The sequence below is a fragment of the Miniopterus natalensis genome, chromosome 22 (genome assembly GCF_054644295.1).
Source record: "Miniopterus natalensis isolate mMinNat1 chromosome 22, mMinNat1.hap1, whole genome shotgun sequence".
NCBI classification, from domain to species: domain Eukaryota; kingdom Metazoa; phylum Chordata; class Mammalia; order Chiroptera; family Miniopteridae; genus Miniopterus; species Miniopterus natalensis.
Window position 1 is genome coordinate 2,437,025 of NC_142102.1, and position 24,924 is coordinate 2,461,948.

Sequence of the window (24,924 nt, forward strand, 5' to 3'; positions counted from 1 at the left end):
GCCCAGCCCGGGGCCGTGGTCCCGTCGCCTCTCCCTCTACCTACCGCCCCGCGCGGCGTCTCCTGCGGCGGGAGCGGGGGCCATGGCGGCAGAGGCGGTGGCTTCGCGCCTGGAGCGGCAGGAGGAGGACGTCCGCCGGCTGTGGGCGGAGGTCCAGCGCCTGAGGGCCGAGCAGCTGAGCGCGCCCGAGCGGTGCCCGGCGGAGGGGCCGAGCGTCACGCGGGCGGTGGCGCAGCTGCGGGCGGAGAACCGGGACCTGCGCCGCCACCTGCAGCGCCTGCGGCTGAGCCTCGCCGCGGAGCCGAGCCGGCGGGCGGCGCGGGGCGCGCAGGTAGCGGGCGGCGGGACCCCGGGGGCGCGGGGGGCGCCCCCTCGGCGCCGGGCGGCGTGCGCGCGACTCTGCGCGTTTCCCCCCGAAGGACAGGTGCCCCGTGGGGTGCGCGGGGCCGCTGCCTCCCCAGCCATCGCCAGGCCCCTCGGGGGCACTCGCTCAGCTCTCCCTTCAAACCGCTGCCACGCATTTTCTTTAGGGGCAGAAATAGCATTTTCCTTTGTTTGGAAAAAGCGCTGGAGTGTTTAGAGCCCTGTTCTGTACTTGGGCAGGTTGGGGTTTTGCCCTGAATACGGGATTTTACTATTTTAATGAAATTGAGCCTTTAAAGCCTCTGGGGGCAGCTGCACAACCGTTTCCAGCGACCTGTGTCTCAAGTTTAGGGGGAATCTTTAAAATACAGTAAATGCATTGATATTTAAAATGCATTAAGTATATTAAGAGGTATTAGTACCGTTCTTGGCAAGGAGGTATGAAAACGCACAGACAGGAAGGACCGAACCTCAGAAAACAGCTTGCCCATGGAGGGCTGTGCCCAGGGGAGCCCAGCCAAGAGCCTCGAAAGGGGGACCCTCGCTGCCTGCTGGCATGTCCCCCTCCCTCCGCGCGTTTCGGGTGTGTTGCTCTTTCTTGTCATGGGTATGAGTTGTTTACAGTTTTACCTTTATTATTTCTCAGTCTCCTTCCAGTCAAATCGAAGAAAAAGACATTAAAAAGCAGGAGGAATGGGAGCCGGACAGTGAGGTAAGCCGTTGCTATGGAAACAGCATAAAACACTGCCTGTCATTGAAATGTGCTCGTATAGTTAATTACCCAGGGTTTTCCAATTAAAGCATAATTACTAATTACATTACCATGTGGGGCACAACTGTATATTTAAAACTTTCCAGTCCTTAGATTCAGGATGCCTTCTCTTAGAGATGAGCTAGCCACGCAGCTATGAACTGCACCTTAATTCAGATAGTAGAGCTCTTTGTGTTAAGTAAACTGGCTACTTCGACTTTTTTATGTAAATTAGCATTGAGCATGGGCCTATGATCCCCGAGATCATGTTGGATTTCCCCTGGTCAGGGCACATGCCCAAGTTTCGGGGATGATTCCCAGTAGGGGGCGTGCAGGAGGCAGTCAATCAATGACTCTCATCATTGATGTTTCTCTTTCTTTTCCTCTCTCTGAAATCAATAAAGATATATTTTTAAAAAAATAAATAAATAAAAATAAAATAAAATAAAACAGTATCGAGTGTCACCCTTTGGTAGGAGCAAAGGAGAGATATGTGGCCTCAGAGGGCTCCCTCTCATTGAGTTCAAGCAAAAGCTGGAGTAACAACTAGAGAACAAAGGAAGATGGTATATAAGTGTGTTGAATTATATGCCTACGTGCATGTGTGTTAGGTGTGTGGAAAAGGGAGATGCCAGTGGGTGTAGTAGTTGGAGGCTCTGGGCTCTGAGCTGGACCTCGAGAGCTGGGAAGGAGATAAGAAAAGTCTCCTGGAGGTGACAGTGGGAAGTGGAGTGATAGAGACTGGTGCTGGCAATGACCTAGGGCTGCTGAGAAGGGGACGGGACTTTTTTACAGCTGAGCAGTTAGAAAAAAGTGGGCTGTGTATGCTAACCGTAATGTATTCTCATGATTTTCAGGCGAAAAGTCAACCAGACTACGTAAAGGAAAGATTGAAGCTTTTTGAAATATTGAAGAAAGATCATCTACTTGCCATTTATGAAAAAAAGGGGACTCCAAGCAATGTAATCACAGTAAGAGTGGCTGATGGGAAAACAGTGGAAGGGGAAGCCTGGAAAACAACACCTTACCAAGTGGCCGCTGATATTAGGTAAAGCATAGTTTGGAGGAGAAATTCAGGATTGTGTTGTGCCAGAGCTTGTTGAAAACGTGGTGTTCTTAGGGACTGCGAAAATCTTTTTTTTCTTACTCATTGAATAAATGAAATGAAGTCAGTTAATTTTTTCCCTCTGGCTTCTAACGAGGCCATTTAAATAAATAGTTAAATATCAGAACACTATCTCCTCTTCTTGAAACATCCAAACTTAAAGATTCTAGTAGAAAGTTATAGTAGAGGGAAAGGTATAGTCCTCGACAGGCCACACACACACACACACACGGAAAAGTAACACCTCAATAGAAAATAGGCCAAAGAATGGACAGTTCATAAAAGTAAGAACAACCAGTAAATATTTACTGAAGTTAATAATTGAGTAAGTCGAATTAAAACGATCTTCAGCAGCACATCGGAAAAGATTTAAAAAACCTTTTAGGATATGTAGAAGCGTGCCCTCAGACAGTATGCGTCGGAAATCTTTCAAAGGCACGTGTCCTGTGACCTGGCAGTTTCACTTCCGAGGGCTCATTCCCAGAAAACAGCCCCAGAGGACACAAAGCGGCCTGTGCCCAGGTGTCTGGGAGCAGTGGAAGCTCACCTAACCGAGTGTGATGCTTCTAGACTCTTGGAAGTCTATCTGATCACATGGCTGTCAAAAAGCAGGCTATAAAATTATCATGGCAATTATGTATTAAAAAAAGAGGTGTGTGTGTGTGTGTGTGTGAAGGAGGGGTGGGTATAGAAAAAGACTGTGACCAAAATGGTATAAGTAGTTATCTCTGGGTGGGCAGATGTATATGTGATCTTAATTTTATTCTCTGTTCATTCTCAGGAGCATATATTACTCTTAAATGGTACAAAATAAAAGTTTTCGGTCCCATTTAGTTTGCATTCGTCCTTTCTACCTGCTTAAAAAAAGAAACAACCCCTTGCAGTTATTTTAATCTTTTGTTTTAATGGATCGTGATAGCCTGTGATGAGATTAACTGCCAAGTGACTTTTCTGTCCTAGCCGAGACCTGGCTGAAAGCACAGTAGTAGCCAAAGTCAATGGGGAGCTGTGGGACTTGGACCGTCCCCTGGAAGGGGATTCCACTCTTGAGCTGCTGACGTTTGATACCGAGGAGGCTCAGGCTGTAAGTATTGAGCAAGCAAGGACCAGACTTTGGGTATTTAATTTGTAAACAACATGTGCAAAGTCACATATTAAAGTCAAGAATGAGGAGTTGTGTGGCCACCTAAGGTTTAAAATGTGTACATCGCCGTTTAATAAGTAAGCATTCAATACGTTTTTATGACACCAGCACCAAGCGAATGGCTCTGATGCAGTTGCAGAGAGGGCTCGGAAAATATTCTCTTCTGGGTGGCATCAGAGATTTTCTCCTCAAATTGACGTTGCCCTGTGTCCTGGTGTTTGTCCCCGTTAGCTCAGTTTACTAATACGTTTGCGTGACGTGATGTGATAGCGAGCGGCTTGTGCCCTGTGCCCTGCAGGTGTACTGGCACTCCAGCGCTCACATCCTGGGGGAGGCCATGGAGCTCTACTACGGAGGCCACTTGTGTTACGGTCCGCCCATCGAAAATGGATTCTATTATGACATGTTCATCGAAGACAGGTAACACCACTGAGGATCCACTTCGGAGTGCCTGTGTTTTGGGCTCATTGTTTTATAACGGTTACATGTCAGTTTAGCAACTATGTGTTGTATAATATAATTATAGGTTGGTTCATTGTTTTTGAAAAAAAATTTTAACAGGTTTAGGTTTAAGGGTACCTTGTCACATTTTTTTCTTTATTTTCCTAGAAGGAAGTGATATACTATTTAATCTGGGACTTGATAGAGCATGGCACTAATTAACACCAGAATTTCAAGGTTAATTAATCCCTAGAGAACAGTTAGTTCAGTTTCTCTCCGTGATGACTGAGGGCACTGTCCACCTTGGTCAGACATCTCACACGGATGAATATCAGATGGAGTGGTTCACAGAGGCCTCACGTTCAGCAGGTCTGTGTGTGAAATCAGCAGTAGGGCCAGTCCCAGCCTGCCTCCGTCCCTGTATTCCTTACACATAGTTCTTAAGGACACTCCCAGCTGCCAAAACTGAAACCTGAGGGTCCTTTCAATCCCCACCCTGCTCTTCACCCCACCCCACCCCACCACCCAGTCTTCAATCCACTTCTGCCAGTTTTATTTCCGAACTAGTTCTCCCACCCACCTCTCCTCTCTCTTCCTGCCTTCATTTAGACCCGTAGCATCTCTTGCCTTTGCCTGTAACCTCCACGCTGTTTAAATGATCCCTCTGACCAAGCATTTAGTCCTTTGTAGCTCCTGCTTATGGGCTCATCCAGTTTCATCTGTTACCACCAACCCAAGATTCAATCCACAAAATTTTGACTGCCTACTATGTGCTCTGTGCTTGGTTGTGGTGATTGAGCAGGGAACAGATCAGTGTGTCCTTATGGAGCTGACTGTCAGTTGGGGGAGACAGACAGTAAACAAAGAGCCATCTGCTGTCAGTGGGGTGAGTGCTATGAAGGGAAACTCGCCAGGTATGGGGAGGTCCGTGCCAGGGCAGGCAGAGGGGTCAGGAAGTGGGACAGTGACACTGAAGGGGGGCCAGAATGAAGGGAGGGAGCGAGCTCTGAGGCTAATGGGGGGATATTTATGGACAGTTAGGGGGAGAACATTACAGGCTCTGTGAGGCAGCCAGCGTAGGAACATGTGTGGCTTGCTTGAGGAATGGCAAGGAAGCCAGTGTGGCTGGAGGGGGTGGGTGTAAACCAGGCAGCAACAACAGGGAAGTCAGTCGTTGCCTAGCAGAGGCCGCTCGCCCCTGAGCCCCTCACCCTGCGCGGCGCTCCCCAGAGCTGCCTCCCAACCTCGACTCCCCAGTCAGCGAGGGCGGGACATGGGAGCACCGAGTACCACTCATATTTGTACAAAATGTAACCCTGTGAAAGATCGAGAAGATAGCACAGAACAGGCTTCAGAGGAGCTCACAGTCTGACCAGGGAGTCTCCCAACAGGGCTTTCAGACCGCAGGCCGCGCCTCGGGGACTGAAGGCAGATCACTCCATGCATTACTGCCTGTCTCCCTCTCTGGGAATAGGATCACCTGCTGCGGATGAATGTGTGACTTTCTGAAGTCCTGGTGCAACCAAACACCCATTTCCTCCATTGAGAAAGCGTGTCGATTGGTGGCAAAGGCCACAGGACCACGGTCCACGCAGGGAACGTTGTGTCTGAGGGGTCCGTGTTGACTGCCGCCTGGTCTTTTTCAGAGCAGTGTCCAGCACGGAGCTGTCGGCGCTGGAGAACATCTGCAAGGCGATCATGAAGGAGAAGCAGCCGTTTGAAAGACTGGAAGTCAGCAAGGACGTCCTCCTGGAAATGTTTAAGGTAGTTCCTGGGAGCTGTTGAGAAGAGAACTGGTGCTAGGAATGTTCAAAATAACTAACATAGACAAACTTTTTTTTTTTTTTAACAAATAATTGGCAGTTGCTCACCACATTGTTCCAAACGGTTCTCACCAGTCACTCCATGTGATATTTTTCTACTGTTTGTTAAAATTTTTAATGCAGATATAGGTAGGTAAAGGGCCACATGAATAGTTTCTATATTTTACATTCCCACCAGCAATGCACAAGTCTTCCAGTTTCTCCACATACTCGCCAACACTTCTTTTCTAGGTTGTGTGTTGTTTTTTTAATACTAGCCATCCTAATGGTGTGATACAGTATCTCCCTGTGGTTCTGCTTTGCATCTCTAATAACTAGTGATGTTGAGCATCTTTTTATGTGCTTGTTGACATTTACATATCCTGTGTGGAGAAATGTCTAGTCAAGCCCTTTTCCCATTTCAAAATGAGTGGTGGCTTTTTGTGGCCGCGTGGTAGTTCTTTATATATGCTGGATATTAATCCCGTTTCAAGGATTATTTTATTCCATTCTGTGGGTTGGGAACTAAAACCAATCACACCTTTGTAAAGAAAAATGTTTTGATTTGAACATATCACTATGAAACAGCTGAATCACGCAGATCTATTGTTTTTTTCTTTCCAATAACTACTTTCTCTAAGAAGTTATTTAATATAAGGAACCTGGCACCATGATAATAGTAATGAAAGCAAAAAAGAAAGGAGTGTCTGTTAAGTGTTTAAATGGAACGATGTGATCCTTTAATATAAACTTTGTTTTTATACAAATCAATAGTGTAGCTATTTCCTCAGGATTTTGTATATTTCATGTCATTAAAGTTGGAATCTTCTAGAACAGTGCTGTCCAAAAAGAAATATAATGTGATCCACAAATCTGACCCACATATGTAAGCTTAAATTTCCTGGTAGTCCCCTTTTAAAAGTAAAAGAAAGGTGAAATTGATTTTTATAGCATTTTATTTAACTTAACATTATCAAAATACTACTTGAGTATGTAACCAACATAAAAAATAATGAGTGAGCTCTTTTACGTTCATTTTCTCACGTTATGCCTCTGAGATCCAGTGTATTTTGCACTCAGAACATTTCTCATTTCACTTTAGTTGCAATTCGAGTGCTCAGTAGCCACTTGGGCCCATGGCTCCTGTACCAGGCAGCACAGCTCTAGGCTGCAAGTTCGTATCCCCAGGATCTCGGCACCTAGAACATAGTAAACACCCATTCAATGCTTGTTGGAAAAAGTAAATTTTCCCCACTTGGACATTTTATGTAATAATACGTCAATTTGTTTTTCTCTGTAGTACAATAAATTTAAATGCCGCATTTTGAATGAGAAGGTTAACACTCCAACTACCACAGTTTACAGGTAGGTAACGTGCATGAATTTTTAAACTGCACAGTGGCTCCCTTGAAGGCGTGAGCAGGAGGAGCAGATTGTCTCTGGGTGGCTGTCTGTCTGTAACTTTGCATCATGATATGCTCCTTTAGGTAGGGACTCTGAAATGTTATCTCCAAAGGGGAGTTACAGTTTCTCCTTTGTATTTATTGGAATGGTGCCGAAGCCCGCATTCTGTTTCCTGAATGTTCGCTGTGACACAGCATCTTTTCCGATGCGGGTGAGAGCGTCCGCCCAGGGCCTTACACTTTGGGGGCTCTTAGGGAAAGGGCTCCCTGTTCATTTTCCCACGCTCTTACTAAGGTGGCAGTGGGAGCCGTTGTGGGCCATCCCCTCTGGTTCTCTGCCTCTTGTTCTACACGCCACTGCCCAGAGTCCAAAAGCATCCACCTTCCTATGTTTGGAAATTCACGATGCAATAAAACAGAAAATAGTTGGAAGCAAAGGCCCAGTGATGGTAAGAAATGGCAAGTGAAAGCAGCACCACAGCTACTTAGTTCTGTTAAGCACTAGGCTTCGGCGCCCCTGTTCATTCATCCAGTTTTTATGGGTCTGCTGTTCCCGTTTCTGTGTGTTCTAGCTCTCTGGCTGCTGCTGTGACCTGCATGGTCCCATAGTAGAGGATCCGGCATCTATATAGTTAATGATCATAAATATTCTCTGCCAGGGCACTTACTTTCCACTGTCAGGTACTTACTGTCCTCTGGCTCTTGTTGTTAATGCTCACCTGAGGATGTTTTTTTGCATTGATTTTTAGAGAGAGTGGAAGGGAGGGAGAGGGAGGGGGTGAAAGAGAGAGGGAGAGAGAGAGAGAAACATCTATGTGAAAGAGACACATCGATTGGTTGCCTCCCTCACATGCCCTGACCAGGGCCGGGGATCAGACCTGCAGCCCAGCTACGTGCCCTTGACTGGGAATCGAACCAGCAACCCTTTGGTGCGGCTGATGCTCTAACCGCTGAGCCACAGCGGCCAGGGCCAGTCCTGCATGTTTTAATGGTGGTGTCATCTCATAAAAACTTTTGCCTGAGAGTTGCATTCTAAGTCAGTGCTCTATTTTTAAAGACTGACAGTTAGGCTTTTTGTCATAAACCCAGAGGGCCTGAAAACAAACAAACAAGAAAACATTGAAGCTTGTTTCTTTATTTTTAATAGACTATTTCTTAGAGCAGTTTTAAGTTCACAGCCAAATTGCAAGGATTTCAAGAGATTTCGCATTTGCCCCCACCCCACACATACACAGCTCCCCACTGCCAGCATCCCCCATCGGAGTGGTGCATTCATTACAGTTGATGAACCTGCGTTGACATGTCATTATCCAGAGTCCAGGGTTTACACCAGGGCTCACTCTTGGGTTGTACATTTTGTGGGTTTGGTAAGGTCAATCCACCAAATTAATGCCCCTGTGTTTATTTCAGATGACTGTGGTTTTGAAAATTAGTGCCAAGCAAGGGAATGGATTTTTTTTTTTTTGGGGGGGAATGGATTTTTGATTATACAACAACAGGAGGTTTTTAAGAGCCTTGGGGTGTCACAATTAAAATGGTGTCTCTGTATGCGGTTTCTTTTTCCAGAAGATTCTATAGCTTTTGAATTTGAGCAAAAGGGGGAGAAGACTGGAGTCTGAAGCTGGATGAATTGCCTCTTTCCTTTACCCTAAATCAAAACTTAAGTTAAATTAATTTAAACTGCCCCTGAATTAAAAATTGCTCCAAGACATGCAGTTAAGTGAAGTCCTTCACTTAAAACATGAGAACATGGTTTATAATGACTAGTCCGAAGATAACAGGGCATATCCTAAATATCTCATTACAGGTGTGGTCCACTAATTGACCTTTGTAAAGGCCCCCATGTAAGACACACTGGAAAAATCAAAACCATAAAAATTTTCAAGGTAAGAATTTATTACTTTTAACATAACAAACTTGCCCGGCTGGTGTGGCTCAGCAGTTGAGCATTGACCTAGAATCCAGGAGGTGGTGGTTCGATTCCCGGTCAGGGCACAGGCCTGGGTTGCGGGCTCCTCGATCCCCAGCAGGGGGCGCGCAGGGGGCAGCCGATCAATGACTCTCCTCATTGATGTTTCTCTCTCTCTCCCTCTCCCTTCCTCTCTCTGAAATTAATCAAGATATTTTAAAAATTGAGAAAAAAACATATGACAAACTTAAGGTAAACAAAATACTTAGGAATTTCAGTCATATCTTTCATAATCTGAGCAACATGCTATTTTTAAAAAACATTTCATTATTTGATTTTTTTCATGGGCTTCTAAAAAGAATATGTATATTTTTTGAATTTGGATATTTAGGACAGCATATGTAGCTTTTAATGATCATTTAACCTTACTCTAAGTGTTACAGTGCATTTCTTTCTCACATGCTGTTTTACGATACCGTGGTACACGCTGGTTTTCTTTTTGTTGTTGTTGCTAACCCTCACCCGAGGATATATTTCCTGTTGATTTTTAGAGAGAGTGGAACGGAGGGGGAGAGAGAGACATTGATTGATTGCCTCCCACATGCACCCCAACTGGAGCCGGAGAACAAACCTGCAACCCAGGTACGTGCCCTTGCCTGGGAATTGAGCCCGTGCCCCTTGGGTGCGCAGGCCGATGCTCTAACCACTGAGCCACACCGGCCGGGGCGTACACTGGTTTTCTTGAATCACCCTAATGTGAGCACAAACATTTATGTGCATGTGGAATATGGACTGTAGGAAAAAAACAAAAAGGGGTCATGGTGGTATAAGGAGAAAACGTTGCCCTGGGAATCGCGAGGCGTGAGACTGAGCTTGCAGTCCTGACTTTGGCTCTCTGGGCCTTGGCTTTCTCCCGGGTGGATGGGGGTTGATGACAGCACAGGCCTCAAGCATCAGCATTAGCCTGACGTCAGCGGGGGGTCGGCCAGGTGGAGCTTTATTTCCGGTGCCACCTTCCTCCGCTGCTCCCCTCTCCCTGATCGCAGCTGCTGGTTAGCCCTCCCTTCTTTCCACTGCTCTCGCTTTTCTTTCCCGGAGCCCACAGCAGACTCTGCGTAATTTACTGGTGGGTTTGGACTGGGAGGGTTTAGTTAGAACCAACTTAGAGTCTTCCCAGCGCTATCAGAAGTCGCCGTATAGTGAGCTGTATCAATGCTATATTAGGAAATTGTGTCTGTATTTAAAACTGACTTATTTATAACCAGATGTTCGGTCTGCTTACCAAGATGTGGTTTGATGTTTAGAATTCCTCAACATATTGGGAAGGCAATCCCGAAATGGAAACACTGCAGAGGGTCTATGGGATATCCTTTCCTGAGAAGCAGATGATGAGAACCTGGGAGAAGGCCCAGGAGGAGGCCAAGAACCGAGACCACAGGAAGATCGGGAAGGTAGGCCGTGCACCCGAATCACTGCCGTCGAGGCATGGTCCTTTGGCGGCCTACGATTATGTCTCAGAGCTAAACGGCATGAAAAATAGTATCTTTTCTTCTGTGCTCTCTTTTGCCGGCACTCGGTTTGCTGTTGAGTTGTTTCATACTAACACCCCAGCGTCTTCTAACCTCTTTCCTTCCTGTATCGTCCATTAGATTTTAAAAATTGCACCCTTCTCTCATTTTTATCATGACATAAAAATAACATTGTTTTAAAAACGTATGTTTACTTTGAGAATATACTGTGTATTTGGGAAGCAGAGCAGAAAGAATGAAATTTGAAAGCAGGTAGACATGGGTTTTATTTTATTTTTAAAGTATATTTTATTGATTTCAGAGAGAGGAAGGGAGAGGGAGAGGGAGAGAGAGACATCAATGATGAGAGAATCATTGATCGGCTGCCTTCTGCACGCCCCCTGCAGGGGATCAAGCCCGCAGCCCGGGCCTGTGCCCTGACCGGGACTCGAACCGGTGACCTCCTGGATCCTAGGTCGATGTTCAGCTGCTGAGCCACACTGGCCCGGCTAGACCTGGGTTTTACTCTCGATTGTGCCACTTACGAGCTGTGTTCCATGCTGAGCCTGACATTCTCCTCTGGAACTCCATGTCCCCGACTCTTGCGGGCGGCCAGGAAGACTGATGAGAGGCCAGTGGCCACATGGGCTAGGCTCTCAGTGCATGAGAACTGTGACGATGGTCACCATCACTCACCGCCTCGCCAGCAGTGAGCATTTCTGATCCTTTTGTAGTGTTTTCTCCCCATGACATCCGTCCTCATAGATGCCAAGTAAGGGATCTGGGTGGAGGAGGGCAATGGGGGGGTGGGGAAAGGGGGACGTCTGTAATACTCTCAACAATAAAGATTAAAAAAGTCACATGTCCTCAGGTGAGGATTAAAATAAAAGTAGCAGTCAATAAAAGGTGAAATAAAAGGGAAGTTCAACACTTGGCGGCCATAAATACGAACTGTAATTTCCCATGTGCTCTTACATGTAGCTAGACCTGAGTATCGGAGGCCTTTGGAAGGTCAATGATTAGAAAATGAGAATGATGACTGAGTATATATTTTATTTCTGGCATATCGTGTGAACAGTAAATGTTAAGCAGCAACAGTAAAATTTGAAACCCAGTTACTGCTTCTTCCTAGGATCAAGAACTTTTCTTTTTTCACGACCTGAGTCCTGGCAGCTGCTTTTTCTGTCCCAGAGGCGCCTTCATTTATAACACGCTTATGGAGTTCATCCGCGTAAGTTAATTCCTAAACTGTTGGACTCACTCAACTCTGTTGTGCATGTTACTGTTTCCTCTCATGGTAAAATGGTCCAGCATTTCCACTGATTCTGTTTTAGTCATATTAAGAATTTTGAACCTAACAGAAATACTGGATTGTGCCTTCTAATAAAAACACTGAGATAATTTGCATTTTATCCTAAATTAAATGCACCCTTGGATTTTATTAAATGCCTCGATTGTGCATGTAAGTTTCTAGAGCACGTTCAAAACGAAGATGAGATTAGGCCCCCTGTGGAGCTCTGTGAGAGAGGAAAGGAGGAGGGGTCGGATCCGGCACAGGAGGCTACACTGTGAAGCCCTGACTCTCAGACTGGCCCATGGGCCCCTGGTGCCCCTTCCTTGTCTGGTGTGTGACTCCAGGTGACCTGGCAGCTCCAGGGCAGAGTGAAAGGACTGCTCCGTAAAATACTCACTTGTAGTAGAAGCTCATAGGCTAGAAAGTCTCTGACAGGGCCGAGTGCTGTGGATACGGTTGAGAGGTGATCCTCGGAGACTGTAGGGTTGCATTCCCTTCCTTGTGCCCTTCTGTCGTTCTGATCATTAATGATCACCTGCAAGTTCCGTTTCCTCAGTGTCCTGAGTGCCTGCCACTAGTGCAGCCTCTGCTTCCTGTCAAGCCTGAAGCTCCTTGCGGCGTGTCTGAGGAGTCGGGCGGCCTCTCCGTCAGTTTTCAAGTTTGGTCTTGCTCCAGAACTGCGCCCGAGGCTTCCTTCCCTCGTCGTCGTGGCTGCTCCCCGGCTCTTTCCTGTGCTCACCCTCTGCTCTCCCGATACCCTGGGTCCTCTTCCTGCTCATCCCTCTCATCTGGGGACGCCCTTCAAGAACTTCCGAGGAAAGAGTGCGTGGCATATGCTGGAAAATACCATGCTCGTTTTTCCCCTTCTCTTCTTGCGCTCTCTGTGCTCCTGGAAGCTCACCTCTGTGGACTCTCTTACCTGGGCGACGTGCCTTTCCTGGGGCTTGGCCAGTGTGGAGCTGTGGAAGGAGATGGGAGGGCAGGGGGTGAGACTGCTGTCAGAGACTCCAGCAGGGGTGACGGCGATCATAACTGCCGTTTCCAATGTGCTCTCTTTGCTGGAAAGCCAACACAGCCCCGGCACCTTGAACTCTCCAGGCTGGGGCAGAGTGCGCGGAGAAGAAACAGAAAGCCCCTGGGGTGGCCTTAAAGGGATCTCTTATGTCTTGTAGATGCAACACAGACATGGCTGACGGTCAGGCCCGAGGTCTGATCGTGTGAGGTGCAGAGGTGCATGTAGACACACAGCCCCGTGGTCTCTTATGCTGAGGTAAGGGCTGGTGGGAAGGGCTGGGCCCTGAGCCTTGGAATGGGAGTGTTTGGCAAGCACAGCTGAGGTGATAACTGAGCTCCCAGATACCCTTGTCTGAAGAAGCTGGCCTTTCCGCGCAAAATACACACGCACGCACACGCACGCTCCTTACAGGAGCATTTACTGCTCTTTTTCTTCGTTTTCTGTCATGTGGTCTTACCTCTTCCCATAGCTAGCGATTTGTTATTGATATGCTAGGTGTTGTGTATAAAACAGCTGCAGAGGCTCTAGGGTCAGAACTGCCGGATGCCGAGGACCCTGCTCTCTTCTGCCTGGGCTCCGGCTCTGCCCTGTCGGTCAGCTTTCCTTGCAGGAAACGGCCCACGTGTACCTCGGAGAAGCTTTCTCAGGGCACTCAGTACAGGTTTTCTGTGACATGGTGATCTCCCTGTGTCTTCGCGTCAGCTTTCCTCTACGTGTGTCTCTCTCTCTCTCCAGATGTCCTCTTTATAAGGACTCAGTCACATTGGATTAAGACCCACTCTAATGGTCTCCTCTCAACCTCATCACCTCGATAAAGACTGTTTTCAGATAAGGTCGCATTCTGAGTTTTTCTGGGGGCTAGGACTCCAACATACCTTTTTTGGGGGGATACAACTCAACCCGTAATTGTGGGTGACCTAAATCTTCTTCCCGGAGGATCCACTTTCTTAGTGATCCCGTCTTTAGTGCGCTGCTAGGGTTCTGCACTGACTGTCGTTCGACATGGAAGTGCTCGAGGCTCCTCCCTGCATCCCAGATGTCCTCTTACAGCAGCTCAGTCTCTCCCAAGGATTGGGGTCAGTCATCCTGGCCAGAGGAGTAGGCCATTCTCTGCCCATTTGTTCAGTAGCATAGGGAGCCCCACACAGGCCAGGGACAGCCTCAGCTCCCTTCGGAGGTGCGTCTGGGTGTTTTGGTGAAAGGGTTTTTTCCCTGGGCACATTATTGAGAGATTCGAAAGCTTTAGAGATAAAGAAAAGATTCTAAAAGTTTCCCGAGAGAGAGCCACAGACATAGCACTAGGTATTGGAATGGCAGTGAAATTTGCAGTGCAAACACTGAAAAACAGAAGGCAGAACCAGTGCCTTAAAAACGTGGGCCCTAGAAGTCTCTACCAGCTGAAGTGGGCTTGCTTCTGGGTCCTCCTGTTTGGTGTCAGCTTTCCCAGGTCTGCCAGGCATCCTTCCCCTGCTTTCCTGATTCCAAAGAAAGTATAACTGCCCTCCTCTCCTTTCTCTGGCTTTGTACATGTATGCTTTTATAAATACTACACACACATATATAGTATTTCACTTGCTGACTTTTAAAGAATTAAAGCATTATATGCTATTGTATACTATAAAATAAATATACTTAATGTAAAAATTATACTGAGCGTACATTAATCTTGCACGATCCTGAAGGCACCACACCTAAAACTGAGGGCGTTAATCACAGATTAATATAAGATAATCCCGAGTTTCAGCTGTTTGCTCACGGTGTTACTTTGCATGGCCGTGACCTGTCAGAGCGATTTGAACTTGAACGCGTTTCTCTCAAGGAGGAATATCACCGCCGTAACTTCATGGAAGTGCTGTCCCCCAACGTGTACAACAGCAAACTCTGGGAAGCCTCGGGCCACTGGCAGCATTACAGCGAGAACATGTTTACCTTTGACGTCGAGAAAGACACTTTTGCCCTTAAACCCATGAATTGTCCAGGGCACTGGTGAGTAGTAAAAGTTGAGCAGCCCTGGTCGGTGTCGCTCAGTGGGTTGGGTGTCGTCCTTTGCGCCGGGGGGTTGCTGGTTTGATTCCCTGTCAGGGCACATGTCTGGGTTGCGGGCTCCATCCCTGGTAGGGGCGTGCAGGAGGCAGCCGATCCATGTTACACCCTCACATCGATGTTTTTCTCTCTCTCGTCCTCTCTCTTAATATCTCTCTAAAAATCAGTAAACTATTCTTTTTTTTTAAAAAAAAAGGCAGCCTTTGAAATGAATTGTAAACGGTAAGTGGAAATTCCCTGGGTGAGTGGGAACAGAGCAGCATTGCTGGGAGAGATGGTAGGCAGGGTTCTTAGGGCGCTGTAGTCACACAAATTCAAGGCTCAGTAACTCCTAGGAAAAGAACTTTTTTTAAAACTCGTGATCTAAGAACCAGAATAAACTGTTGACAAATCTTGAGGCTTAACTGTAATTTGTTACTGTTTCGCTAACTACTTGGTCTTCTCTCTGCTGAGTAAAAGCTGTGTGCGATCACCTCTTTTCTAGCCTAATGTTTGCGCACCGTCCACGATCGTGGAGGGAAATGCCTGTCAGATTTGCCGATTTTGGAGTTCTGCACAGAAATGAGCTGTCGGGAACTCTGAGTGGCCTGACCCGAGTCAGACGCTTTCAGCAGGATGACGCTCACATCTTCTGCATGGTGGAGCAGGTGAGCAGCTGGGTTAACTGCAGGCCCGGGGTGCCGGCTCCTCGACCCCAGCAGGGGGTGTGCGGGAGGCAGCCGGTCAATCTCTCTCGTCATTGATGTTTCTCTCTCCCTCTCTCTGAAATCAATAAGAAGCTATATTTAAAATATACATATTTCATTTGCTCTAATTTCAGATTGAAGACGAGATCGAGGGGTGTTTGCAGTTTTTGCAGTCTGTTTACTCCACACTTGGCTTCTCCTTTCAATTAAATTTGTCAACAAGGCCTGAAAACTTCTTAGGAGAGATTGAGTTATGGGACGAAGCTGAAAAGGTAGGAACAAAGTGCTTGCCCTTTGTCGTCGGGACTACGGAACACATCGAGTGCCCGGTCCCCTTGTGTGAAGGTGCTGCGCTTTGCAGTGGAATCTTAAATGGGAAGCTCTGGGATAAATATGCCAATTGCAGAATGCAGTTACCCCATTTTCTTCCTAACAGTGATAACAGCAACACCGTACATTGGTTTCACACTTCGAAGTTTATATAAAGGTTCATTTACACTCCTTTCAGTGTCGGTCACCAATAGCCAGTGTCGTCATTTTTGAAGAAATCCTCTGGCTCCTCCTTCAGCTGCTCTGGTCTGTCCTCTGCCACTGGAACCGATGTAAATTCATCTGCTCCTTGGAGCTGCGTTAACCACACTCCAGCTGCTCCTGTGTCCCCTGTTTCCAGAGCTGCAATGAGCCATAAGGTCCCTAAGAACATGGCAATCCTGGCCCGCACAGTTTTGAGCACGTGGACGTGTCTTAGCCCAGCACATGCACAGTCCGACCTCCAGTGCTGTGGGGAGCCAGAGACCTGGCTTACTTGGGGAAGGGGGCAGACAGCAGGGGACACACACCCAGAGCCATCTTAGCCACCCTTGGCTACTCCCATCCGGCCTTCCTATCCCTGTGTCCTCAGTCCCAGTGACAAGCAGTGGCCACTGCCTTATGCTCTTCCCCCAGGCCTGACCTCTGTGTGGCTTTTAATTCCCTGAGAGACCCCCGAATTTCTCCCATCACTTAGTTATCTGCTGTGGTGAACACATACCAGGGTCTTTTCATTCAAACAGTAAAGGAGGGAGGTGGCCTTCCAGTCTGTGAAGTGCATCCGTGGTGCTGGCCTTCTCAGTCATAGGTAGAAAGGACGCTGCTTGTGGGGGTTGGGCTCAGGAGGGAGCCTCCCGGGATCTCGGCCAGCCCAGCCCCTGACCCACTGACCCAGACCCTGGGAGAGCCAGCTGGGACCCCAGACTCAGCTTTCTCGCTAACTCTGGCTTCAGCTCCAAGACACCACCACTGTTTGACTTCCCATCAGGCACTTTACCGCCAAATGTCAACCCCTTCATGGGCATCAGTGTCTCCTGTGATGACAGGAATCTGAGTGGCGTTTTGGCAGTATTCTGGCCAGGGACTCCGGAATGCCTACACGCTTCCCAGAGAAGCTGTGTTCACAGGTAATAGCCAGGAGACTCCAAGAACCCATTTATTCCCACTTCTGTGTGCCCCAGTCACCCAGGTGAGCGCCTTCACTGCACACGAATGAATGAGAGAATTCACGAGGCTTAGGCCCTCCTCCCGCACCCGCATACAGCCCACCTACCTGTGCAGAGTGGAGGAAACGCCACGGAGAGGCGGCGGCGCCCTGGGTCCTGCCCCCCTAAACAGAGTGGAGGAGGGGCAACACCAACGCTTCCACGCCTCTTCATGTGTGGAGGGCCCACCTGCAGGAGCTGGTCTGGGAGCTCGCGCTAGAAGATGGGAGCTGAGAGATGGGGAAGGCAGAGAGGGGACCTGCAGTGGCGCGAGGGCCGAGGCGTCCCTCCTAGATGCTTACCTGGAGGTCACTGGACCAGTTTAGCAAATCGTCATCTTTCCCCACCAGATAAAATGTGTTCCCTGAAAGCAAGTGCCATCTTTATCCCCTTTATGTAGTCTTTGCTCAGTGGCTTATTGAGTGCAAAAGATGCTCAATAAATATCTGTTGAACTAAAATAGAACATAATTAAGATTTATAAGAACTTTTTAAGTCAGTGACCAAAAAAAGTAGAAATTTTAAATGTTCTTTTTTTTTTTAAAAAGCAACTGCAGAATAGCTTGATGAAATTTGGAAAACCGTGGAAGATGAACCCAGGAGATGGAGCATTTTATGGCCCTAAAGTAAGTAAACCATATGCTTCCAAAAGAGTACAGTTTAAAAGAAAAGCAGACACCGTGTCTAAGCAGAGCTCATTTAATTTGCAGATTGATATCAAAATCAAGGATGCTCTTGGCAGATACCATCAATGTGCTACAATCCAGCTGGACTTCCAGCTCCCTATTAGATTTAATCTCACGTATGTGAGGTAAGTGATTAGATGTGATAAGTAATGCAGTACTGACGTCCTAATTGTTTGTCACCGTGGAGTGTTGAGAGTTCTTTATATATTCTAGATTAAAGGCCTTTGATTTATATATATATATATGATTTTGAATCTAGAGATCAGTTTGGATAGGTTTTACTTAACTATATGAGTCTTCCAACCCATGAACTTCTCTGATTTCTTTCATCAGTTTTTATAGATATTCAGCAAACAAGTCCTAGACATGCCTTGTTAGATTTATACCTAAGTATTTCATTTGGGGAAGACACTGTAAATGGTATTAGATTCTTAATTTTGGCATCCATATATTCATTGCTAGTATTGAAAAATATAATGATTTTTATGTGTTGATGTTGTATCCTGAGACTTTGATGAACTAACTTATCAGTTCTAGGAAGGGTTTTTCTTCCTTGTAAAATGTTGGGGATTTTCTGTGTAGACAGTTACTCCACCTGCACACAGGGATTTTTTTTCCTGTCTCTCTGCCTTTTATTGCCTCCTCTTGCCCGTGGCCCTGGCTCGAGCTCCCAGTGCCGTGTCGAATGCACTGGGTGAGGTGGGCGCGCTTGCCTTGTCCCGGTCTTAGGCGGAAGGCGTACGGCTGCTTCACCTCTAAGCACCATGTTGGCTCTAGGGCTTCGTAGATGCTGTTCATCAGGCTGAGGAAGGTCCCCTCTATTTCTGGCTTTCTGAGGGTTTTTAAGTCATTAATGGGTGTTGAATTCTTTTACCGCATCAATTGATACGACCCTGTGACAGTTCTTCTTTAGCCTGTTCGTGGTGGATCACGTTAAGATTACTGAGTCTCACGTTGCTGGAATAAATCCCCAGGCCATGCATTGTTTTGACATTAAACCCCCAAGAGTTTGTTGAGAACTTCTGCGTGTGTGTTCATGTGGGATGCTGGTTTGTCTTGCCTCGTGCTGTCTTTGACTGGGTTTAGTATCTGGGTAGCGCTGGCCTCATAAAGTGACTTGGGAAGTGGTCCGCCCTTTTCTGTCTTCTCAAAGGGATTGGTGGATTGGTGTCGGAGCATCTCATACGCTATTTGGAATTCTCTGTAAGGAAGATTGGCCTCTTCATTTGTTTCTTTATCCGATTATTTATATCAGTGTAGACTTATGACTATTAACTTTATGCTTTGGGTTATAACAAAATACAAGAAGTATATCTTGCCCAAATCGTGCCAGCCTTTGCCATGGGTAGTTCTTTTGTGTGGCTCCTGTGTCTCTGACATGCCCCATCCTTTCTTTCTCTTTATTTTAAAAAATAGCACATCTTTGCTTGCTGGCTCTACGAGATGCTGCAGGCTTGTGTGTATTTTTCCCCAACCTAGCTTTCGAATCAGCCATTTTTTCCCATGAGAAATGGAATTTTTAGAACTGAAAACTACAATCAACATTGGAGAGTGATCCATAGAAATCAAGATCTGGGTCCTGCTGAGACTTACCTTGTTTTTTCCTGGATAATGGGTTTCATTTCTGTTTGACTTATAAACAGTACTATAATTAGAGGGAAATGTTATTTCTAATAAAGAGCACATTTTAGGCTTAAAGATGTATGAGAAACTTGTTGTTTTACATAGTTTGGGAAAATAACTGAATCTTAAGGAAACACTTAAGTGTGTAATCTTCATTTTTAGTAAGGAAGGGGATGATAGCAAGCCTGTGATCATTCATCGGGCCATTTTGGGGTCAGTGGAGAGAGTGATAGCCATCCTGTCGGAGAACTACGGGGGGAAATGGTAAGTGATGCGGAAAGGAAAATGTGTCTGTTCTTAGAAATCATGACTAACAGATCAAATTAACAGGAAAAAATTGCTGCTCCTGCCTTACAATTAGCAAATAACCAAACAGCAAATAAATTTCTGCCAAATCAGAAAACAAAGGCAGAGTGACATGAAACTGTCTCATTTCCTTTTTGGGGAACCTGGTAGAATTGTAGAGTTATCTTCTCACCATTTCAAGCCCTTCAAAGTTGCTGTCTGGAAAACATACGGTCCATACTCCCAGGGTACCACCTCCTGCCACCCTGCCGCCCCTCCTTCAACCTGTGTTGTTTACGTCCTGGGGTGCCCTGTGACCACTGACCTTGGAGGAAACCCTGATGCGCAAATCCAAAGGGAGTTGCTACCGTAGCGCAGCCCCCTTAGGGATGAAGTGGTGAAGGTAAATGCCCTCAAATGCAGACTCTGAGTGGACTGTCTTGTAGTCAGTCCTCTTTGCCTGGAAGGAAAATGGCCCCGACTATGGAGTGACATTGATGTAGGCTTTGGCTACAAGGTCAGAGACGTAAGAAACAATTAGATTGGAAACTAGATGACAGGTAGGTTTGGGGGAGAAGAATGTGGACGGTGGCTCAGTGGGTCGTGAGGGAGGTGGTGCCCACGCAGAGGCCCCCACCTCGAGGAGCTTTTCAGTGCTGACATCCAAGGGCCACTCTGTTACCATCTGCTGCTCGGCGGCTGATGAACAAAGTGGCCCCTAGAGGGCACCCACGAGCTCAACAGCACGCCCCTCGCCCTGTCACCTGCTGGGCCTCTCCTGAGGACTCAGTCCGCCCTCAGGTGACACCATAACCCCAAGGGAGCAGCCAACTCTCTTGGGGCAGGGTGATGATGTGGGTCCCTGTCACCATGCAAGGGCCAGTGACCTGTCCCCACTAGTAAGTAGCACAATAGTCCTGACCATGGAAGTAATTTAGCAAAGGAAGTAAGGCATTGGGCCGGCATTGTGGGGTTCACTAGTGTGGTTAAGGGGTGTTTAGCTTCTCCACCTATCCGCCAACCCATTCTCCCCTCCCTTTCCTATCAAAATACCCAGTTTTACCTCTTGTCCACTCTACTGCCTTTTAATTCTTAATATAATTTGGTTTGCTTGCACACCACTCTACAGAACCTGCTCTCTTGTAAAATCTTACTTTAAAAAAAATCTTTGGTTATTTTTTAATCATTTAATAAATGGTCATTCTGACAATACATATTTTTTCTATTTCCCAGGCCTTTCTGGCTCTCTCCTCGTCAGGTAATGGTCATCCCTGTGGGGCCAGCTTGTGACAAATACGCACTTCAGGTAAAATCGGAGACATGAAAGTACATGATAATCTTGGCATCTAGTGTGTGAAGGTTTGATTTGAAATGGATGCATGCCTTAAAATACTGCATAACTAGCATATTCATTTACCAACCCATGTTTTCAGTCATTGGAAGTAACACCTCAATTGTGCCTATTTACTGCATCAGAACTATTTTATTTCTTAATTTTTTTGAGAAATTGCTATTTTAAAGCATCTCACATTTAAGTTATTCTTTTCCATGTGGTTCGATTAGGGGAGAATACTTATATATCTATTGCTGTGTAACAAACTACCCCAAAACTTAGCAGCTTAAAACAACAAATCCTCGTCATCTCACAGTTCCTGTGAGTCGGGATCTGGCAGCGGCTTGGCTGGGCGATCCTGGCCCAGGGCGCCTTGTGAGGCTGCAGGGACTGACAGCCGCCTCTTTAGAGGCCTCAGCTCCTCACTGCACTTCACAGAAGTGGCCTGAGTGTCCTCCCAGTGTGACAGCTGGTTTCCTCCAGAGGGAGTGATGCGGAAGACGTGGCAGCTGCAGGGTGTCTCAGGAGTGACGCCATCACTCCCACCCCTCTCTGTGGCCATGCAGACCTTCATACAGAGTGGAGGGAGCGACACAGAGCTGTGGGTCATCTCGGAGGCTGGTAGTATGCATAATGTAATAATAGAGTGTTTTATATTCTTGCAGGTCTCCAGTGCATTTTTTGAAGAAGGATTCATGGCCGACGTTGATTTAGATCATAGTTGTACACTAAATAAGAAAATCCGAAATGCACAGCTGGCTCAGTATAATTTTATTTTGGGTAATTTAAATTTGTATCTATTCTCCTAAATGCTTCTTTTTTTGCACTTTAATTCTAAAAGCCAAAATAAAGACTATGGTATAACTGCTCGATTATACCATATCAGTTTAACTGTTGAATTACTTATATGCAAAGGAGAGTGTGTGGTGTTCCTGGGAAGGCTTTTTGAAGAGTTATAAAGCTTCATATGAACCCTGTAGTCTAGTAATACCAGCAAGAATTAATATCTCAGATCAATGATGGAAAAAATTGTGAAAATGATCACATCAGTAGAATTAGATTCCTTACATTTCAGCATGTAACAGGCCTAAAATATTCTCCTTTGCTTTTCTGGTTTATTAGAAATCTTTAGGATTAAACTAAGGAGTGGAAAAAGTTCCAAATTTAAGATGATGAAAAGAAATTAAGTGAAATGAATGATTGAATGAACAAACTGAAGTTTTGACTGTAAAAATGATTCAAAATCAAGAAAAATTGATACTGCTATACCTGTAGGCCCGATACTATCTCCTGAAAGTTGAAAGATTCTGTGGAAGGGAAAATAAATATGCATCGAGTTGTCCTGTCAGTTTGTCATCAAAAGTGTTTGACTCTGTAGTAGGCACGGTGATGTTTCAGGCTTCTTGTGGCGACAGAAATTTCATACAGCTTAGATGAAGACAGAGTTTATTGGAACACTCATTTACATGGAATGTAGAATTAAACAGCCAGACCGTTAGAAGGGTAACTGGATGGAGGAGCGCAACTCTTACCAGGACTGTTACTCCCCATTTCTGGTCCCTGTTTTGGTCTGGTTCTCTTATTTTTTTAAAATTTATCTTTACTGTTAAAAGTATTATAGCTGTCCCCCTTTTTTCCCCCCATTGACCCCCTCCACCCTGCTCCCCACCCCTCCCCAGGCCTTCCCCACACTATTGTCTGTGTCCGTGGATTAAGCATATATGCGTGTAAATTCTTTGGTTAATCTCTTCCTGTCCCCACCCCTTTGCTCTGAAATTGGTCAGTCTGTTGCATGCTTCAGTGTCTCTGGGTCTATTTTGTTTGTTAGTTTATTTTGTTCATTAGATTCCACTTACGCTCTGATTCTTTATGCTTCCCTTGGAGAGCTGCACTGTTCCCCTTACTTGACGACAAATTTGTTCCTTCCAGATAGTGAGAAACATGGTGACAGATTCCTGAATCATCTCCCAGTATGGGTCACTAGAGAGGACACATTTTTTTACCTGCATTCCAGAAAATTTTGGGTGGCTGGGTGGGCCACCCCTTGGTGCGCCAGGGTAGGGTGTCCGTAAGAGCTCCCTGCTCCCATTTGTACCCCAGGACCACAGTCGGTGTTCACTCAAGAGGACAGGAGAGATGGGATTGGAAGTCCTTCCTTCCCTCAAGAAAGTTTCTGTCAGATGCCCACTTACTGGTCATCAGGTGGCTTTGTAGTGATTAACACTGCAGAAAACTCAATTAGATGCATGTTGTGTGACTGCCCACTTGATAGTATTTAAATTCTTGATTTTAAAATGTTATTTCCCTCTCTGTTCTACAGTGGTTGGAGAAAAAGAAAAGGCAAACAACGCTGTAAACGTTCGAATGAGGGACAACAGAATCCATGGAGAGATTTCACTGACTTCCGCCATCGATAAATTGAAGAGTCTCAAGGAATCACGTACACTAAACGCTGAGGAAGAATTTTGAAGTCCTTCCTTGTAGTCCCTTCTATGCAGCCTTGTTTTGACCCCCCGAAGATGCATTTTTCTTAAGTAATGTTAGTACTTCTGAGAATTTTGGACCCACTGATGGTTCCTCTGCTGGGAGCAGTGAGAGGAGACAATGAATGAATAGCTGATATGGACAAAGTTTAATTCACTAATGTGTCTGAGGACAATACGGGGACAGGCCTGGGAAATTTTTTATTTCCCAAATGTCTTGAGAGTCTAAATGGGCAAATGTTATTCATTGAAAAACGGAAATACTGGGAAATGAGGATTATGAGACGTTATTGCTGAGAGTTATGATTTTCAAAAGATAGGTTTCAAATAAAAGTCTGCAAAGCTTTTTGGAATATGGAAGAAAATCTTATTTTCTAATAACATTATGTTCTCATTTGTTTTACCTAAACAACGACCACAAGAGAAGAAGCTAATACTGAATATTGGGTTATTGACAACGGACTCAAATTCAGTACCATGGAATCTACTCCTGTTTGCACCGCAGTTTAAGAGTTGCTGTTTTAAATCTTCTGACAATTAAGCCTTGTTCATCTTTTAAAAATATAAATTTCCAAATACAATTCATTACAGTGTTTCAGCTGTGGGTTTATCCACAATATCTGCTTCCCTAGAGTTAAATGACTTATCTGATGGGATGACAGTGCACTGATTTCTGTGCTCAAATGGATTTCTGATTTTAACTCACAAATTCCTTACTAGTTGGGACACAATTAAATTGGCTTTATACCAATAAAGGATTTAGCTACCAGTCAAGAAGTATTTTTTAAGTGTTTGTTGGGCTACGTACTGTGAAATTCAAACCAAGTTTAAGACATGCTCTCTCAACACCTTATCCTTTCATTTCCTGAACAGTTGGCAAACAAAACAGTATTTGATATGTATCAGCCCTTACAGTGCTCTGAGGTGTAAATTGTATCATTTTCAAGCTAGTATTTATTGAGGCCAAACACTACTTGATAATGTATTTTTTTTCAGTCTCCGGCCTGCGAGTGAGGCAGCGGGAGGTCAGGTGGGTGGGGAGAGCATGTCAACAGCCCGGGACGAAGGGTGCTGCTGGGGACGAAGGGTGCTGGGGAGGGGCGCAGGTCCCAGGAGGCGCAGGAAGCCTGGGGCCTGGGGACAGGTGCGGGTCCCAGGAGGCGCAGGAAGCCTGGGGCCTGGGGGGCATCGGGGAGGGGCCGGGCCGTAGACCCTCGTCTTACAGCCAGGGCTCCTGTCCCCGTGCCTGGGGCCTGCAGACAGCCGGCCGTGCCCAGTGTCCGGCCCGTCCGCCTTGGAGGGACCCCGGGAAGCCGCCGGGGCCCTGGAGGGGCTGCGAGCGGGACCGCGCAGGCTGCGGGGCGATGCTGGCCCGGCCCCGGCCCCGGCCCCGGCCCCGGCCCCAGGATCGCGGGGCCCCCGGCACACCCGGGGGCCGCAGTCGCTTCCCTGCCAGCTCGGGCCGCAGTTCCCTCGTCTGAAAACCAGCCTGACATTAAACGTAACGCCATCGAAACCCGCGCACATCCCTGGCGCA

The 24,924-nt window shown here is 46.5% G+C and overlaps 1 protein-coding gene across 3 annotated transcripts; it reads left to right on the forward strand.

Moving 5' to 3' along the window:
* On the forward strand, window positions 1–23,740 carry TARS3 (threonyl-tRNA synthetase 3). Of its 3 annotated transcripts, XM_087829156.1 has the most exons (19): window positions 1–331; window positions 1,010–1,075; window positions 1,972–2,162; window positions 3,180–3,303; window positions 3,662–3,783; window positions 5,451–5,568; window positions 6,907–6,971; window positions 8,817–8,895; window positions 10,223–10,369; window positions 11,559–11,657; window positions 14,555–14,721; window positions 15,263–15,425; window positions 15,599–15,736; window positions 17,526–17,603; window positions 17,688–17,788; window positions 19,449–19,550; window positions 20,805–20,877; window positions 21,570–21,684; window positions 23,225–23,740. In XM_087829156.1, the coding sequence occupies exons 1-19, from the start codon at window positions 83–85 to the stop codon at window positions 23,371–23,373; spliced, it is 2,346 nt and encodes a 781-aa protein (XP_087685282.1). In that variant the 5' UTR covers window positions 1–82; the 3' UTR covers window positions 23,374–23,740. The 3 variants fall into 3 exon arrangements, with proteins under 3 accessions (XP_087685282.1, XP_087685283.1, XP_087685284.1); XM_087829157.1 differs by lacking the exon at window positions 19,449–19,550; XM_087829158.1 differs by lacking the exons at window positions 20,805–20,877; window positions 21,570–21,684; window positions 23,225–23,740 and having other exon boundaries at window positions 19,453–19,545.
* The last annotated feature ends 1,184 nt before the right edge of the window (window positions 23,741–24,924 follow it).

Coding starts and splice junctions, on each gene's coding strand:
- TARS3 (XM_087829156.1), top strand. CDS start 83: ATGGCGGCAGAGGCGGTGGCTTCGCGCCTGGAGCGGCAGGAGGAGGAC. Junction 2,163..3,179: donor CAAGTGGCCGCTGATATTAG/GTAAAGCATAGT, acceptor TTTCTGTCCTAG/CCGAGACCTGGCTGAAAGCA. Junction 14,722..15,262: donor ATGAATTGTCCAGGGCACTG/GTGAGTAGTAAA, acceptor CCTCTTTTCTAG/CCTAATGTTTGCGCACCGTC.